The sequence below is a fragment of the Gavialis gangeticus genome, unplaced genomic scaffold, assembly GCF_001723915.1.
Source record: "Gavialis gangeticus isolate Ggan-Ray unplaced genomic scaffold, GavGan_comp1, whole genome shotgun sequence".
Taxonomy (NCBI): Eukaryota; Metazoa; Chordata; order Crocodylia; family Gavialidae; genus Gavialis; species Gavialis gangeticus.
Window position 1 is genome coordinate 9,706,829 of NW_017729019.1, and position 19,063 is coordinate 9,725,891.

General features: G+C 44.2%; 1 protein-coding gene and 1 long non-coding RNA gene across 2 annotated transcripts in view; one reads left to right on the forward strand and one right to left on the reverse strand.

Annotated features, from left to right (window-relative positions):
- Window positions 1-8,337, forward strand: part of LOC109295268 (complement component receptor 1-like protein) — a 71,191-nt gene extending 62,854 nt beyond the window's left edge. Inside the window, exons 9-14 of the mRNA XM_019514036.1 lie at window positions 293-502; window positions 2,539-2,718; window positions 3,371-3,598; window positions 4,060-4,089; window positions 4,734-4,794; window positions 6,532-8,337. Of these exons, the coding sequence (XP_019369581.1) occupies window positions 293-502; window positions 2,539-2,718; window positions 3,371-3,598; window positions 4,060-4,089; window positions 4,734-4,794; window positions 6,532-6,583 (761 nt within the window). The 3' untranslated portion in view covers window positions 6,584-8,337. The remainder of the gene's footprint in view (window positions 1-292; window positions 503-2,538; window positions 2,719-3,370; window positions 3,599-4,059; window positions 4,090-4,733; window positions 4,795-6,531) is intronic.
- A 2,265-nt stretch (window positions 8,338-10,602) lies between these two features.
- On the reverse strand, window positions 10,603-16,002 carry LOC109295271. The gene is made up of 4 exons (XR_002096707.1): window positions 15,869-16,002; window positions 14,682-14,827; window positions 13,056-13,236; window positions 10,603-11,243 (listed from the first exon to the last, which is right to left on the reverse strand). It is a non-coding gene; the product is annotated as an uncharacterized LOC109295271 (long non-coding RNA).
- Between the last annotated feature and the right edge of the window lie 3,061 nt (window positions 16,003-19,063).

The following is a 19,063-nucleotide window of genomic DNA, read 5'->3' on the forward strand; positions in this document are numbered from 1 at the left end:
TTTTTTTTTTTTTTTTTTCCCCCTAAACTAAGACAACTTATCAAAGGTGTCAGTTGATCTAGGGGAGTTGCTATGTGTAACAGGTGTTCTTAAAATGATGTCAGTTCATATATAGCTGATACGTTGGCAGTTCATTCACCTTAAAAAATATTGCAGGAAAAATTGTTAAACCTGTTGTAATTGTTTGAACTTGCCTGAATGACTGCACTGTTGCTTATAGATACTGTACCTTATAAATTTTGCTGTGGTTTCTTACACAACAGTTTTTCTTTTTTCTTTTAATATCTTGCAGGAATTCCATGTTTACCACCTCCAGACATAGAAAACGGGAAGCACTCTGGTGAACAGGAGGATTATACCTATGGGACATCAGTAACTTACCAGTGTAACGATGTGCCGGGAGGTTCAGTCCCTTTCTCACTTATTGGAGCAGAAACTATTCACTGTCTTTCTGATGCACAAAAAAATGGAATTTGGAGTGCACCCGCTCCTCAGTGCAAAGGTGGTTAATTTTATTTTTTATGTTGTTTATTCTTTGTATTAAACATCCTAGAATGAGAAGCTTTTGAGTTTAGTGATAAACAGGGATTCTGGTTTTCCCTGGTTTAAAAAAAAAAAAAAAAAAAATCACAAATTCTCTGATATAACCCCCAAATCTGTTATTAAAATGAAAGGTCCCCCACAGTCTCCCTGGCCCTGCTGGTGCCCCTCACCCCCTACTCACAGCTCCTGCTCCCCAAGCCCTGCTGGAGGGGGCCCCCAGCTGCCAGGGCTATGGGGCCAGGGATCCGGGTCCGCAGCCTCCTGCCCCTGACATAATTGAAAATGAGATGTAGCAGAATGTTGTTGAAATGAGAGAGAGGAAAAAATGAAGAAAGGAAGGGTCTTGTTCGTTAAGAACCCATGTGCATTATCTTTTTCAGAAACTTAAAAGTAATGGAAAAGCTCTGTTAACTCACAGTCCCATTTTATTAATCCTTTGAAAGTGGTCATCCAACTGTAGCCAGCATCTCTATATGTTACCTGAATTTAAACAGAAGTGTGGTGACATAGGAAGCATAACCAAACAATTCTAAGTAGCTTAGGATTCCTTCTCTTTTCCTATCATGTGGTTTTGCTGGACCAGCCAAAAACCATCTGGTCCTCATTCAGGGTGAACGGACACCTGTCCAGTATACTTAGGAACAGTTGCTCATCACCACTGAAATGAGTTGAATTGCATGAGACACACCTTCTGAAGGACAAGGAATCAGTCTGTCTACCTGACTTCATCCTAAGAGAGCAAACTAACTACCATTGTGTGAAGTGCATGGAAATGGGCTAAAACAGGGCTGCATGCTGTTCACCCCCCTCCCCACTGACATGCTACAGGTAATCCTATCCCCACCCCCAAAGCTGCACTGTGGGCACACCATGTCCTTGATGCACTGGGCCCCTGGCATACCTGAGCGCTGGTTTTCATGGGCTGTACTTACACCCCTCCCCAGGGGCCTGAGGAGCAAGGAGCCTGGAAACCCTGACAGCTACAGGCAGAACAGTGTTTGGGGGAAGGGGGTTGCAAATGAACCCCTTGTGTTGGCTCAGGTCTCTGTGGGCTGGAAATTGAACAGGTTAAAAGAATGGTGGAGCAGGGGGACTAAAAGACTGGGCTACAGCTGGATTTAGGAGAAAAAAAGCTAGAAACAAAAGAAGTGAGAATAGCCTAAGGTTTGGCTCTTGCGTAGTGTGATGGGAGGAAGGAAGGGATGGGTACAGGGCAACAAAGACAATAAATACAGGAATAAATAGGCTATAAAAAAGTGCACTAGGCATGAGCAGGGAGAACTGACAGAAAGTGGACATTGCCATTTGGATATAAGAAAGTAAGTATTACATTTCTCTCCTGGAACAAAATGACATGCTGTTGGCTACATGGAATGTTTTCCTGTGCTGATGGGCTTATGGTAAGCCCAAGGAAGCTCTTATTTCAATCATATTTCCTAAATACTGTATTTTCCATGTGGACACCTTTTTCCAAATTCAGATGTGGGAAATGGGAATGCGTATTATAAACAAGGAAATATGGCAATAGTAGGTGCTGTCTACTGGGGGAAAGCAAAAGCAACTCTGCAAGCACTGAATGGGGCTCCCTACCTGCTGCCTGTGGACACTTGCTCTTTCCCTTCAGCCCAGAGGGCAGGAAGGAAGGGTGCATGCTGCAGAAGCTGCTACTCAGTTACAGCTACTTACCAGTATTTTCAAGGAAAGATCCTTTTTCCTTCCTTCTGCCTTTCAAAAATGAGTCATTTCTTATTTGGGGGCACATTTTATGTGAGAATATGCTTGCCTATAGTATTATGATCTTCATCATAATACACTTTATGAAGGCTCACTTAAAACCTCTGTTGCTTTCCTGGTCTAAGTCCTAGGAAATGTGTTGGAGGAGTAAATTTTAAATTTGGTTCACTGAAAATAAAAACCCTGTTCACGGTGGCTGTAAAATAAAGGTGCTGTCTACAAATGTTTCAGAGCTTCCTGTTCTTTTATACTTTCTTTCAGTGGTCAAGTGTCCAGAGCCAGCAGTTCCAAATGGGAAAAGAGAAACTGGATATTCACCTAACTATATTTATAGAAGCACAGTTATTATGAAATGCCTTCCTGGCTTCGTCATGAGTGGAAGTGATGTGATTGTCTGCCAAGAGAATAATACCTGGCATCCTGAATTGCCAGTTTGTCTACGTAAGTATGAACAGGAATTGAACTTCTTATCAGTGATGCAGTGAATCATGCACAGATTGTTTGAATCACAAAGTCAATCCCTTATGTTATCTGAAACCAGCAACTAGATGACCTGAGGCATGAATTGGTTGACTGGCGCGAATCTGCATGACTCTTAGAGCTGCACTGTGACACTGATGTGAACTATACGTTTTTGGGGAGGATATATTTCTGGCCAGTTGAAAAATACCTTTCTGTGTCAACCCTTTTGGGTTTGGAAATGGAATTTTGCCGGTTGTGTCCTGTAAGATGACATAGGCATGTTAAACATGCACAATGTCAATGAAAATTAAAATATTGTTGGGAGAGTACTCCTGGTGTATTCGTAAAAGTGCCTGTAAAGTACCTCGGAGTGTAAGTTAAAGGCCAGTGATCCTCTCAGGGCACAAATGCCATTGCAAAGTTGCTAAGTAAATGGAGATGATAATAGTTTGACATTTAGTGTCAATGGATGCCCTACCTGCTTTTGGGAGGTTGCCCATGGCATGCATAGTTGTCCGTTTCTGGGGTTGTTTTGTACAAGCTTGCAACTGTAAGTTCAGGTAAGGTTACTTGAGTTTTCTTTGTGTGGTAGGCTGAAAAAAGAAGTGGCTTTTTCTGTTTTCACTTCCAGACACCGTCTCAGTTAGCACAGCCTCAGCTCCTACTGGAACTGCCCCGCTTATTCCTCATGGAAGAATAATTCATGGACCAAAGCCACTATATGCTGTTGGAGAGAGCATTACAATTGAATGTGATGCAGGCTACACATTACACGGGGAAGCTAATATTCAGTATGTTGGTGGAAATCAGTGGAAGCCTGGAATTCCATCGTGTCAGTTAAAGGGGGGGTTAAGTACAGGTAAGTCCAAACAAGCAACGGTCAACACACACAAACACAAATGACTCCCTTTTTTGTGGTACTGTAATACTGTCTGTGGGTCCGAGATTCCTTTGCTTGGGGTGGGGCTGGGAGGGGGACGCATTCCCAGTTCTGAAATATCATTCGTGTAAATTTTTTTAAAGGCATTTTGAGAGGTGAAAGGCAGCTGTTGCAATATCTGTCAAAAGGCAGGAGTAATTTTAAGCTTACTGATTCCTTTGTTACCATAAAAGCTGTGTGAAAATTGGCTCGCTACAAGACGTGTATGTGAAGGACTTTCATGTGTCTTAGCTGATTTTTTTTCTTAAATCCGCAAAAAACATTTAGTTTGTAGGTTATAACGTCAGAATAAATATATATTTCCCCTAGCCTGTGTAATTAATTGGTATGCATGTTATTTTTATGATGATTAATTCACTTTACTTTTTTTTTTATTTTAGGTCTAATCGTCACCCTCAGTGTTGTTTTTGGTAAGTAATTTCCTTTAAACTGAATAGGAGATGCGGTGAAGCCTGTTTTATTTCTAATCTGTTTATGGAGTATAGCTACTTTTCACTTGATAGTGTGTGATTGTAAGGGTGACGTGGCAATGTTGCTTTTGAAATGCATGTGTATCTGGAAAGTGTGTGTGCATTCCTGAAAAAGAAAAAACTGCTTGGCTTTTCTTAGCCATGTAGAGTATCAATATGGTGTCTGCTTTTTGCAGGGGAAGAAGGGGGAATCAATAGGTGAGAGAAATTAAATTCCAGGGCAGGTTTTCACTTTTCCACAGTATTGTGCTGCATTGTACAAAGAACTAGAATGATGTGGGTTCTGAAATAAAAGATTATCTCATGGACTGACACTTCTTTGCTCAGTTTACCCAACATCCTCCGACCACAGGGTGGATGATTTTAGTATTGTGGAGACACTTTTGAGCAAGAAAAAGTTTTGTTAAAGCAGGCTTTAGTAAACATTCAGCTGTGAGGAAGAGCTGCGTGAGTCTGTGATTAAACAGCTACAGGCCTTCTCGGGAAAGTCACGAGGGTCCCCCCCAAAGCGCTACAGTCTGGAACTGGTCTGTTCTGTAAGTCAGTGGTGAGCCTGACATCAGACTGTCTTGTTTTTCTTCAAGGTGCCCTTGTGGTGTCACTGGCAGGATATGGGGCCTATAAGAAATGGGGTAACCAGAGAAGGTGAGTAAACCGTGATCGTCTCTTAGTGTCTTTGCTTCGGTATGAACGAGTGCTCCAGTATATTGAGCTTTACCAGCTTCCGTTTTTAAACACCTGAACACATCAGAGGAGTTCTAGTTTTGTACTTGCTGTCTGTAAAGTTTCAGAACAGATTCAGTCCTTCGTTGCTGGCTTCTGATTGTTACCCCGTTGTTAGCTATTTTATATGGGTTTACTGCAATGCAAAGTGTGAAGTGCATTGAAGTTCAATTTGTGTGAAAATCACTGCTATTCTTATATGCAAATAGTCAAATTATACTGGAGAGTGAACTACCCTTTTGTCTCTGGATTGGCTTCGGCTCTGTTCTGAGGAGTATAGTGTTAATATGCTGTACTGATTGTGCTGTGAAAGGAGTTCAGTCCACAGTCCTATTGGTCTGGCTTCTTTCAAAACCACAACATTTGCACTTGGGTTTCCTAAATTAAATCCCCAGAATGATTTTGATTCCAAACACTGGATAGAAAGTGACCTCTTCCCGGACATCTGATACTGTGTCCAAAGTTTGGCCAAAAGACCGGGTGGTCATTCGTGATTTGCTTCATTATTTTCCCTCCGGGCTTTTCGCAAAGGGTATATTAGAAAACATCTGATACTGCTTTTTTTTCGCAGAGGTGGTAAGATATACTCATGTACAGTTTAAGTATTATGTAGATAGTTTTCTGTCTTTTATGCATTTTGCAGTTTTGTTCAGCCTGGAGCTTAAAAAGTTTCCCTTTCAAGTCGGTGTACCACTTGGAAAGGTTCACAGCTACTTAGTAGGATGTTTCTAACTGAGTCTGGAGATGAGTTTTGCTGCTGCTTGCTGAAGGGTTTACTGGCCCTTGTCGTGTGTTTGTGAGGAAGAATCCGTGTCTCCAGTCCACTGTCTTAGATGTGACAGCTACGTTGCTAACTTCTTCTTAATTATAACTTGTAATCCTCAGCATGCAGCTCCAAGAATGCCTCCTAGTCAGCCGTTTAGAGCAGTAACACATACTTGGCCCTTTCGGGGAAAAAAAAGAGACGTTTTCTATCTTTCGGTTCTCACGATTTTTTTCTGGAAACATAATGAAAAAATGCAAGTCAACTTTTGTTTCTTGAGCAGTCTGAAAGTCTGCTGTACTCTTTGGAATGCATGAAAACAATTGTTAGTCAGTTGGGGGAGTACCTAAAATGTCAATCCTCGGGTGCTAACCTGAACCACACTTGACTACACAGTCAAAAAGGAAATTTTCTCAGTTCCGTTATCACAGATTGTGATACTTAATCTGTGCAGTGTTCATGTGCCTATAACAGTCTTTCAAAGTAAGGGAGTGGCTCAGTTAAGGTTCTTAGCTAATCAGAGTTGAGAGCAGAGTTTATTTTATGCACTTTTGCCATCTCTAAGACTATTATGACACAGTTTATTCAGTAACTGAATTAATCCGTGCTGCCTAATGTGCTTCTAGTATTCAAGTGCTTGCTAATTAATCAGTTCCCAAACTATTAAACAGAACAGCATGAACCTATTTACTGATGGTGCACTTTAGAGAGAGCTATGGTTTAAATACTTACTATATCTAAAATAACAGGAACGTAACTCATTTTGCACTACTTCCTTTTTTTTATAGCAAAACTAGGGCAGTTTTTTTCCAAGTCATTCATGTACATATTGAAACAGATGCGATTTTGTGAAAAATAGATTTTTGATTCTTAACTGTACTTATTTTTGTTCATAGGGAAACTGCCTGCCCTCCAGCCACTGCTGAATACACTGCTTGTAAAGCATGATTGATCATTGTGGGGGGGTGAAGTTAAATGAGCCTTTCAGAGATGGAAAAAGGACTGCACTTGCCCTGAATTTGTCTGAGAATTGTTAGTCCCTCCTTTCACCAGAGTTGAAGATGTCATGGCAGAATCTTTACTTTTCGTTATTCTTTCCTGTTTGGATTGATGAATTTTAAGGAACGCAAAAACCTATGTCGTCCCTTTCAGCTCCATCTGTTGTCTTCCTCTCCTAGTAATTTTGCCTGTAGCTTTCTCTAGTCAGCAAGGAAGTTTGTGTTAGTACGAGACAGCTGCTGCCTTTTCTGTCTTGCTGTCCTTACAGAAGAGACTGTAAAAGGAAAGATGACTTGGTAGGGCCTTAATATGGCTCCTGAGCCACTACAAAGATTTTGACATTTAGATGTTGTTCTTTTAAAGCACTTGATTTCTGTTAATTATTCTTTCTGAAGAAAGCAGCACTATTTGTCTGTATGAATATTTTTGCACACTTGCTGTCTTAAGTTTGCTGGTGGTAAATGTATATTTTGCTTGAAAACTAAATTATTTATTTTCCTGCTTTTGAAGATATTGTGGATTGACTTTGGAGTTGTTTTACCATTCTCACTCCTTCTCTATTGCGGAAGTTTTCTTGTAGGCTGCCAAGAACCAGAGAGAGGTCCCTGTCGGGAATCTCCTTGTTCAGGTTTTAGTTTATGGTAAACCGATAAAAAGCACTTAAGTGGTGCGCTGGTATGTAGATGCTAGTAACTGCACCATAAACCAGGATTATTAGACTGGCGGGATTATGAAATAATCCAATGTTCTAACTAACTTCTAAAATTCTGTCGCTTGGACCTCCTGTGTTTTTGTATGCAGACTGCCATGTCTCCAGGGTAGACTTACAGTGTTGTTAAATGGGTATGTTAATGGGGAAATGCTAAACAGCTGTGCAGAGAAACACTCATTTCATGTTTAAAAAAAAAAGTTAAATAAAAGATCAACCAAAGTTACTCAGCTGACGGAGGTCAAAGAATTATTGGATTGGGCTTTCTTGCATTGGAAATTGGTCCTTGATGTGTATAGTTCAATGTGAGGTCCCCGCAGCCTCACAGACAAGTTGTCTGTAGACATGGGCTTGAAAGGAAGCTAGTATCTGTGACTTGAAATGTTTAAATTTCATTGCCAATGTTGTATGTAAATTATGGCAGTCTACATAGACAGTTCAGCCAGGGACTGACCTTTTTTTGGCATAGAAGGTGGTCATTTCAACTTAGGTGGTTGAAGCCTTGTTTATCAATGTAAATGCTGGTTGTGCTTTTGATACGGATGTATATAGTGTCTTAGCACTCGCTTTATAGATGTGCAGTATGATTTAATGTCATTTAAAATGTGCTGTGTGCAAAATTATGCAAGGCTTTGAGCTATTCTTAAAGTGAATATCTAAAGTCCTAATTTGTCTTATTTCTTCTTCTCCATACTGAGGCCCTGACCCTGCAGAGACTTCCACAGTGAGTCTGTCCAGATTCTTTGCAGGGTCAAGGCCTCGTCAAAATAGTTTAATTTCCAGGAATTTTGCTCTGATTGGGTCTCTGGATACCTTAGTGAGGAGTATATTGTAAATGCCTGTATCATCACTGGATAGCCTGATTCTACCTTCAGTGCCTTTTACCATATTGTTTTTGAAATGCGCATGCAAAAGATACAGGCTTATTAAATGTTCTGTCTGATGTAAAGTCCAGTAATGACTTCTAATAAAGAGAAGTACATTTTATTAGTGACAAGTGTTTTGCCTTTTATTTGTCCCTTGACCGATAGACATTCTGTTCAAAAAAGTAAGTTCTGAAATTGTGTGGTATTCTTGGTATAACTGATAGGTTCAAAATTTGAAAGCCCAACTGGGCAGATATAGTCCCATTGATATTTGGGCACTGAAGCAGAGTTATGGTGTCTTTAAAGGTGCTTGAGCAGTGTCCCATTGACTTCAGTGAGAGTTGAGGGTTTGGCAGTCCTTCTGAAAATTGCATCACTTGCATTTAGGCCCTCCTCACTCGAATATTTGGCAAATGATTTTGAAAGAAGAAAGTGAACAAGAGAATAATGCCATTGATATTGTATTAGTTGATCATGCTTACTCTAACCAGCTAGTTAGGATGCCTGCACGTTGGCCTGTTCCTAAGCTCCTGGGAACCCTCAAAGGGCCTTTTTGAAACTTGTATAAGAAGAAATCCTGATCTCATTAGATCATAATAAGGTTATTATTGTCTTTGTCACTTCAGTTGCAAATTACAGTTCGCTCAGCTTCCCCCCGCACCTTTTTTTTTTTTTACGAAGAGCTGTTTGGTTTGGTTATACTGTCTTTCATTGTAAGCCACCCTAAGCCCTTTTTTTTGGGTGGGTGGCATATAAATTTAATAAATAAAATACTGGCTGCAAACTCAAAGTTCAAAAGTGAGCTGGGCTGATGCTATTAATTATGATCTCTTGGGGAAAATGGCAAGGTAGATGCATCTGGCGCGTGCTAACACAGCATGGACTGATGGAGGAGGTTTATCGTTTGCTTTCTAATCTGCTTGAAGGATGATTGTAAATTCAAATTGGTTGATCTACCCTGAAGTGATAACATTGAAGTACTAAATTGACATATTGAAGCCCAGACTATTTGGTAATCCTAATTCAGCCCAACCAGTACTGTTAGCACATTGGCCTATAGTTTGTGTAAACTTGAGCTGGGTTGAAAGTAGTATGTGTGGAGAGGATGAACTAAGAGTCTGCAAGAAAAAAGTTCCCTGCATAAATTTTGAAAAGCTGTAGTGAAAGTAAGTGATGCTACAGATAAATGATTCTGGAGTTGTAGCAGCAGAAACACCCCCTTGCATGCACCCATTTATTCAGTGGAGCTTGTTTTGTGTCAGACTTCCAGGTCACAAGACCTAATCTTGCCATATTAACAATATTTGCCAAAGCACCATGGATGATGGGCAGGAGCAGTGGCTGCTGCTATTTTAGTGGTAGCTCTGACTCACAAAATTATGGTTAAAACTTTCTAATTCTAGTGGAACATAATTGTCCTGCCTTTGCTCTTCAGATGGCCCCCTTTAGGTTGCCTGGCCTTTTGCTGTGGGGAGTATATAATCGCCCTGTTAATGCAACAAAATGAACCCTGTTTAAATCACCCTGTTAACACAACAATTCATACACAGAAGACTCCAGTGTCGTTTCATTCCTGAATTTGCCATTCAGCTAGAAAGTGTAATGAATGTTCATCTACTTCCTTTCTCTTTATACAGGCATGGTTTAATTAGACAGTGATATAAATGAGTTGCCCAGCAGTAGCATTTATGAGTCTGTATATGCTGTGTTTAAGAGGAGAGTCATAGAGGTCTCCTCCAGCTCTTGAGAATCCTGTGTAATCTAGAAAACCTTAGCATTTCATGATGGCTTAAAAGTGGTAAAGAAACATTAAATTACTCACCACAGTCAGTCTACTGTGAATAATACATCATCTCCACCTAGCGGCAAGATTTAGCAGGAAGTAATACTTGGTTTTGTAACTAATCTGGATCAGGGGTGTCAAGAACCCAGCCTGCATCCAGCACAGAAGGCTTTTGGGTACTAAATTCTGGTGCACAGACGCCCATGGAGGATGTGTGCTTGTGGCAGAGGGGTGAGCGACAGCTGCACTGACCCTGCTGTTCCCTACTGCTGCTGGTGGAGCTGCCAGAAGTGAGTTTGGATCCTGGCTCTGAGGAGCCTTGTAGTCCTGATCTGGCTGGGGTATGGGTGGAGGGGCCAAGGGAGTTTGACACCCCTGATCTAAATGTTTTGGTGTAATTCTTCCGAATTGTCTGTCTTGAGAGAACATGCTCGCTAAAGGAATTATGTTCAGGAATGTAAGAGTGAGATACCAAAATAGTCAGGTGTTTGCACTTGTCTTGTGCTTTCAGAACAGGAAGATGCAAACTGCACCTGGCGAGTGAGAGGAGGAAACCCGTTTGCAGCAGTTCGGTAATCAACAGAAAAGGACATGTCTTTGAGGCAGAGGCCAATACAATGCAGTACAAATTTTTATTGAAAATAGTAGCTCAGAGTAGGTGACATAGTTTGTAAGCTTGCAGAATCAAAGGGCCACTTGTCTGCTTGCTAACAGTCAGGAAGGGAGGCACTTCTGCATACATACACATATGTGTTCTCTCTCGCACATCCCTGCACCTCCCTGAAATTCAAGAGTTTGAGCTAAATCTTTTTAGATGATGCATTTCAAATACCTTAAGCATCTTTCCAAGGGGAAACGTCTGCTCCATGCCTTTCACTTTACACAGCATATTGAACAGCCGCATACAACTAACACAAAGGCGTTCATTTGTAAATACCTGTGTATTTATGTAGCAAGGTACCGGTAATACGCTTTCTGGTAGTATTCTGGAGCCACTGTGGTCATCGCGTAGGAATTGTGCACGGGGGGAAAAGTGAAGTTCCAATTACTGTTGCTTTTCCCCCTACATCATAACCGATTTCAAATGGTGCTAGACAAACACTAAGACTCTGAACACCAAGAGAAATCGGTCAGCCTGTGTAAGAGACTTTTCTCCAATTCAGAGGTTCCTCCTGTAGCGAACAGCCCTGTATTCTTTGAGGAAGACCATGTTGTACCGGTAGATGCTGCTTCTGGACAATGCTTGTCCCTCTGCATATATGACAGAAGTTGAAAAGAAATAGCGGGTTTGAAGGAGCAAGCCTAACTTAAAATTCATCTTCAGTGATTTGGGTTGATGGGGAAAGATTGACCTTATTTTAATATGGTCTATTGGAAATTGGTAGTACTTTAAAATTCTCGTGATTAGATGCCATCCATGTACATCAACATATTTTTCTTGGCAGATTTTGTCCTCCCGCCACTGGTAAGAAAGGAGTGGGATTTTCAGAAGTGCCAAGTACCTGTAGCTCCATAATGAAGTCTGTAGGAACTGGACATATTTATCACTTCTGAAAGTAAGGCCACAAACGCCCCAGGACTTCTGTTGGTCTATTTAAAAAACAGATCTTTGCCATAGCTTGGCTTTAGGAATAGATTGTCAGCTATGCTCTTACTAGCTGTTTAACAAGAATGTGCTGAGGCCCTGTGTCTTCAGTGTTCTGCTTGCAGTTGTGCTGCTTTATGCCTTTAGTCCAGACAGTTAGTGTGCATCAGTTCTATTAGGGAAAAAAAATCCAGTAAAGTCTTTCCCTGCTACAGCCCCAGCAACACATACTGTAAATGGTGACCTGTGTCGGTGCCTAACACTGCCTGTTGTTAACAGTTGGAATTAAATTATTTCTTTCAGGCCAAAGCAACTTTTAAGGAGTAGACCCCAGTCGAGAAGTAAGCAGCTGCTTCTTCGATCTCTTCCCACGCTGTAATTCTTGCCCCTAGAACACTGATTTCAAATGGTGCTAGATACAAAGATGGGAAAATCTAAGCCACCATGTGAAACCAGCTTCCAGAGGAAGACTCATCTCCTTGCACAGCTGCAGTCTGGAACAGGGAGTTGGCTGTTTATAAGGTTCCTAGAGAGAAGCTTCTGGTTTATTTTTGTCACTGATAAATGAGGAGACAGTTAGTTATATAAGAACAGACGGACCTCCAGATGTCAGTATGTAAGGCGCTGAGATATAGCTGTATTAAGATTATGGGTAGTTTCACTTAAAATCAAAGTGAAATGATGGCAGTTAGTGAAACCAGTGGAGAGAACATGCCAAAAGCATTCCTCTTAAGTAACTTGAAAATGGGGAAGGAAGGAAAAAGAGTAGTCTGCCCACATGAAGAAAGTTATCTGCTATGGTAGTTTAGACTGGCATTTATACCTTTGTGTAGCAGCTAAATAGTGAGACAGCAGGTGCTTTAAAAAGGCTGAGTTTGGGAGCAGGAAGTACTTACAGAAACTAAAAATCTGAATTACTTAGTGTTAGACTGAAAAAGAACCACACATTCGTGTAAGTCACTGCTACTACATAGACCAGGACAAAAATGCACCACCTAATAGTACCTATTGGTAAATAACTATGAACTTGTCCTGCTTCGATGGTTGTAACGTACCGTGATGAAAACTCTCAGTATGTGCACTGCAAGTGGAGGACAATGCCTTTAGATGGGTCTTAAATAGGAATACTGCTATAAAAAAATAGAGCATCATAATGTTCTACCCAAGAATGTATGTAGCAGTGGGGCTTGGAGAAGGCAACCTATAGTACATGTTGATTTAGCTGTGTTAGTATGGGCAAAGTACAAATAATCAGGTTACTCCTCCCCCCGCCCATAGCTCTCCTTGAAATCCCCGCTTTTTTAATGGAAGATATGTAATGGCTAAAGCCATCACCTTATTTGTCAGACTTGAAAAGAGAAGCGCATTCCATTGATGTATTACCCCTTGCCCTACCTCATAGTTTATATTTAATTATGGAAAAACTGACTGTGTTGAACCCATCAAGTATGGCGTCTTACTCATGAGCCAGTACTTACCTCAATGGGGAGGCTGTCCTGGAACAGGGTAGCCACGTCCACGTTCCTTGTTCCATCACATAGTGTCAGAGCCACAAACAATAGGGCGCACGCTCTCAACTGCACGCTCCTTGGTTACTTGGGCTATTTTTGTTCCTTTCTCATGCAGACCCCACAGCTGTAGTTGGCACAATGGCGTCTTCTGTGGAAAAGAGAACATAATGTTCCTTACGTAAGGGGCAGGTTTTGTTCAAAGGAATCATAGCTCCATGACACCTCAGCGGCCTCTCCCACTCAGAGCCCAGAGCCAGAACCGTTTGCTCAGGCCTGCTCGATATGATTGTGTTAACCTCCTCAGAAGGAATTTGGGAAGGGAACTGGTGCTAAAGATTCTTCTAAATCAGGAAATCGAAAAGAAAGTTATGCCTGTCAGCCAATTAAGAGAAGACAGAAATATCCAGGAAAAACGTGAAGCTGGCACAGTAGAAAGGTGGGGTTTAAGCTGCAGCTTGATTGTACACAGCATAAGCAGGAATGCAGAAGAGTCTTTCTTGTAGCCAGTTATGTTTGAAACAAAATCCCTGGAAGCACATGGGCTGCATGGGGGTAGGGCAATGTGTGCACCCTTTGATTAATGTATTGTGTGTGCTTACAGTGTCTCTTCATCTGCAGAAAGTGCTTTCTAAACGTTAAACAAGTCCATTCTCTGTACTTGAGCAAGCAGTGGTGAACATAAAGCTACAGAGGATGTCAAGAATTACTTGAGAATGACTGGGTCCCAATTCCATGCTCTGACTGGGGATTTTTTTTGGTTGTTTTTTTAAATGATCAGACCACTCTGAGCTGGATGACATTTTTCAATAATATTCTTTTCTCTTTCATCTCCATCCAGCATTTTGTAATGGCTTACACGGTGCCTAAGCTTCCACGCCAGAGGCCAGATGAGAGGCACAGTCTGCTCACGTCAGTAAAAGATGCAGGACTTCAGACCCATGTGGAGCCAACACTAAAAATACTTAGTGAAACTGTTTAGGATGAGCTGAGCATCTAACTTATGTCCTAATAACAAAATAGTACTAGAAGAGAAGTCCAAAATGGTGACTGTACATGCAGGATTCAGGAGGAGAGAAACTGTTCTCATTCTTGGAAAACGTACCGAGTTTGATCCTGAATCATGGAACGTAATATATAGGAATGTGCTTGCCTCCTAGGAATTGGATGAGCTTACTAAGACATCTTTAGTGTGCCCCCAAGTGCTGCTGCATGGTTGTATCTTTCATTGAGTACTAAGTGGGAAAGGCTGAGCGCTAAAGTCTTTAACAGAGAAAGAAATGGATTCAAAGCAAATGTTGGTTCCCAAGTATGCCAGGCACCACCTGTGTGGAAATACTTAGAGGGGAGTTGCTGGAAAATGAGCTGAAACCTTGCCAGCAACATTTCTACCATGAAAAGCAGGCTGCTGCCGGCAAGCACTCAAATTCATAACGAGCCGTTTGAGTTGCCTAACTGGGGAACTAAATGTGTCCCTTAATTCAGACGTACAAACTTGAAGGAGTGGATGTATAAAGTGGCTGATGTTCAGAGCAGGTGGCGCTATTGGACTGTGAAGACTCATTTAAAATGTGTGAAATTGGCCTCTGCACCTACCCAGAAAGCAGATGTCAGTCTTGTCGTCGCTTCACTTTTGATTCCTAGGATTGTATGGAACTTTCTACTACAGTAGATGCGGCGGCGAGTTGACCAGAAGATAAGATGACAAGTAAGAGAAGCTTCTTGCAATCTCTAAATGGTTTCTGAAGAACAAGAGTCAGTGCGGGCAGTTTAGAAGTTGCTTGTGCTGTTGAGCAGTAGGAGTGGCATCACTTTGCCTGGGTGTTCAGAAATCAGAGGTTAAAGAATATGGGAGACGGGATAGCAACACCTTTACAAGAGTCTTTAGGTCAATTATTTTAACCCTAACAATGCTAGTAGCTTTTAATGAATACCAAGGAAGAATGCGAAGTTCATCTTGGCTTTCAAAAAGTGCTAGCCACCTGTAGCTTTTGTTGAATTAAAGGAGTTTCTGGCACAGAGGTGAGAACTCCTGAGTTCCAGCCCCAACTTCAGATACAAGCCCTTCTGTCACCTGAAACAAGCTTTGGTTTCCGTGCATGAGTTTTCTCCCAGTGTTGAAATATTTATAATGCTCGTTGATCATGGGGAGGGAAGGCAAGGAATAAGTATGATGGTTAGCGTCTAGTCTCAAGGGCCACACTAGTAGAGCAAGCTCTAAATTAGAGGGAAAGGCCATTTCTATTTGAAGCTACCAGATTTGCACTATTAGTTGTGGGCACTTACAGATGAATGTGCATTTAGAAATATAATTTGGAACTTTGTGGTTCTGAAATGCGTCCCAGGCTCTGGACATGCACGCTCTTCAGTTTTGGGGTGCTGATTCAGCTCTTTCTACTACAGGAAACCACTTTGCAATTTAGGTCCTTCCTTTGAAGCGTCTGTTCATGCTTTTGGGGTGGGCAGCTGGATCAAAACAGCCTCTTACTGATGCCAAAGCTTCATGAAATGCTCTTGAACATAAACTGGTCTCTGAACAGCTTGGACTCCATGTAAACTTTGTGGTGCTAAGTGGCAGCTTTCCATTGCTCCATCCAGCAAAGTGCTCAGGCATGTGCTTCAGTCCAAACAGATGAGTTTTTGTAGTTAACATCTATAGTTAAGAACATACCCATGCACTTTGCTGAAGTGGGGCCAAAGCAAGAAAAACATTGGCTTTAGGCAGCTGCTGAACAGCCCCTAGCTTGATGGAACAGGTTACATTACCTGTTAAATATACTTACTGTTGGATTCGAAAGTTTTTAAGTTCCCATTCAAAGGTAGCATGCAGTCTCAGCAAAGAAGTATGTTCCAAGTTAGTGTATTGCAGCTTTGTATTTCCATTCAGCAGAGGCTTGTTCAACCACCCTCTTTTCCATACACTATAAAAGAAAGAAGCAGAGAGAGACTATCAGGCTTCAGTCCATTCCCAAGCTTGTAGAGAGAGAAAATCATCTTTCAAAATGTTTATATCAGTGTTGGCTTGCTTTCTCCAGCTCTGAGCTTCAGCATCAGTGGAAATTGTGTCAAATGAGCCCAAGAATGATGATACGTATGCACTGCTGCAATTGTTCTTAGACTCAAATTTTTTTTTTTTTTAAATCTTCCATCTAAAAAGGAGGTAAACAAAGATGTGTACAGAGTATCTTTCAGTGAATGAATATTTGGCCCTATTCTGGTGTGGTATGCATGAAATCTTCAAATATATTATTTGGCAGGAACTAGAGGTTCAAGTCTTGCTAAAGTTAGTTTAATCTGTCTTTCTTCATGGGGATATAGATTGCCATTCAGAAAATGGCTCCATCATTCTAAAGGAGGGAAGTTTGCTCTGCACTTGTATGAGAATAGGCTATGACACCACCCTCCCCACAGTGGGTTTGAACTGCCATGTTGCTCACTTCCAGCATTGTGCTCTGACCGCGAGGCCACAGCCAAGGCTTTTCCAAGCTGGAAATGATCATGCTGCAGGCAGGTCTGCCTTCAGCCTGCGGCCATGTGTGGTCCTGAGCCAGCACAGGGCAGGGGATCCTTCCAGGAGAGACAGAGGAGCTTCTGTGCAGCCCCAAGTGGGAGCAGCGGACCCCGGGCTCAGAGGTCCCCCTACAGCCAGAGCAAGGCTCTGCCTCCCAACGCAGGACAGGGGAGGATGTCCTGCAGCAAGGGCTGCACCGGCTGCTGGCCTGCCCCTTGCACAGCTCCTGCGCCTTCGCGCAGCAGCAGATCGCTCGGGTGGTGAGCGATCTACGAGGACAGCAGCCCTGGGGTGCTGGTCCAGCTTTTGACTGCTGGCCGCCTGGCTTGTGGCCCTTTGCCTTTTGGCGCCCCAGAGGCAGCTCTGCAGTTGGACCTTGGTCTGAGCCAGGCCCTGGGGAGGGTATTTGGGCAGGTGGCCGGCCTTCCCGGTGTCCCCACGTATCCATGCTCTGCAGGACACAGCTGTCCACCTCCCCGAGGGCAGCCTGAGGCTGCTGCTGCCCCCCAGCCCCAGTTCTCCCCGAGAACCGGGGGGCCAGGACACGGAGCTGGGAAGCGCGGGCTGGGGCTGGATTCCCTTGTGGCTGGAGGCCTCCGAGCCCCTCTTCTCTGCACCCCCTTAGCTGGGGTTTCTCAGGAGCTGGGACCCCGCAGTGGTCCCTGCTGAGCAGCTGAAGAAGATTGGTCCTTGCTGCCCAGGGGGATGTGCCGTGGGGCTTCGCTTTTCCAGGCAGGTCCCTTGCCCGGAAACAAAGACAGACCTCCCAGTCCCGAGCCTGACGTCTCCAGACTCGAGCACAGGCAGCCTGAACGAGTCTCCTTGGCCCACAGCAGCTGGGCAAAGCAAGAGTGAAAGCCAGACCCAGAGGACGCTGGCCCTGTGCAGAGTCAAACCCATGGGCCCTGCCTGAATGCAGGGGGGCCTGGGCCACCAGGCAATGAGGCAGGCAGCCACGGCCTTCCTGGGGCTCCCCTTGCAGTGGAGCCAGTGCTTGTCCGCATGGAAGGAGTCAAGGGGCCCAGGATTGCGGGCCTAAGTCAGCTGGGTCCTGTGGTGCACAGTGCCAGGCCTCTCAGTGTGGGTGCTTGGGTTCTGGTCTGGGCCTCCTTGTTTTGTGGAGAGGCGCCTTCCTCTTTCAGTGGAGGGGGCCTGGCCGCTGCCTCTCAAGGGGCCCATGGCAGGAAGCATTCTCTGTCTTCGCTAGTACTCTGGTGGTAAGGGTGCTACCCTTTGGGGGCAAAGATGGTGGGTTTATGCCCCAGCTGGGCTGGAGCCCTGGGCTCTTTGCTCCTCAGTGAGTCCCTGGTGCCTATGACTAGCTGTCTGCAAGCAGGCTTTGGAGGGGAGGCTGGCTCCCCTGGGCATCTGAACCCCTGGTTCAACAGTGGAATGTTGTTTTGCACCTTGAACATCAGGGGTTTTCTGCCACTATGCACCAAAACCACGCCAAAAAACCCCTCGTCCAGTGCCGGGTGTTTCGGGACAGATCTAAGTGGGCTACGGTTCCAAATCCTCTTCATCTGCTAACTGCAATCACCCCTGAGCACCAGCTGCTAGGCAAATGCCAGAGGGAAATCAGTTGCATAGGAAATGGGGGCAGCCCCTCCTGGCCCCTTGACCCTCTGGGGATACCATGCACTGAGCCCACTACAAGGGAGCCCTGGGGCAGCTAGGACCCCCTCGCCTCTGGGCCTAGGGACAATGGCATGGGCCATGGAGCCACACTCCACTGATTTGACCCCCTGGAGCACGGCCTCTACATGTCCTGTTGGCTGCTGTGGTGGGCTTCACCGCACGGGTGGGCTTTCTTCTCTCCTCCCTGCCTGGGCAGGGCCTGTCTTTTCTGCTGCTCGGTGGAACAAGGCGGCTCCTGCTACCAAAACCTGCAGCAAACAACCAGCGCAGCCCAGCCAGGAGCCAGTAGAGGGGCTACCAGGGCAGGCGGACGCCCCGTGTTCTTGGGCTGTGCTGTGTCCTGGGGTAGACAGTTACGTAGCAGGGGCACAGCCTCCCCTGCACATTCACGGCACCCGAAACAGCTGCCAGGTTTGAAGGGCCCCACACTACAGCGCAGCCCAGCCGAGTGTTTGCCTTCGTCCGACTCCGCACCTTCCAGCTTGGGGCCTCCATCGGCCCCGGGTCATCCCCCCCCCGGGGCAGTAACAAAGCTCATGCTCGGAGCCAGGCTTCTAGCAAATGAGCCTCTTGGGCTGGGCAGTTATTTTGGGCAGAGGGCCGCTTACTGAGTTTCGGGAAGACGTCAAGGAGCTGCATGACAGGCACCTAAGGGCCGATTAATATTAATTTCCTACAATTTTTCGGGTCCACGTGGGCTGCACAGAATGGCCTGGCGGGCTGCATCCGGTGCTTGCCTCGGGCATGGGCCGGGCTCAGTTGGGGGAGCTCCTGCCCCGCACGAGCTGCCCCCGGAGCCCCTGGCCGGGGCTGCGGGGCGGGGGAGGGC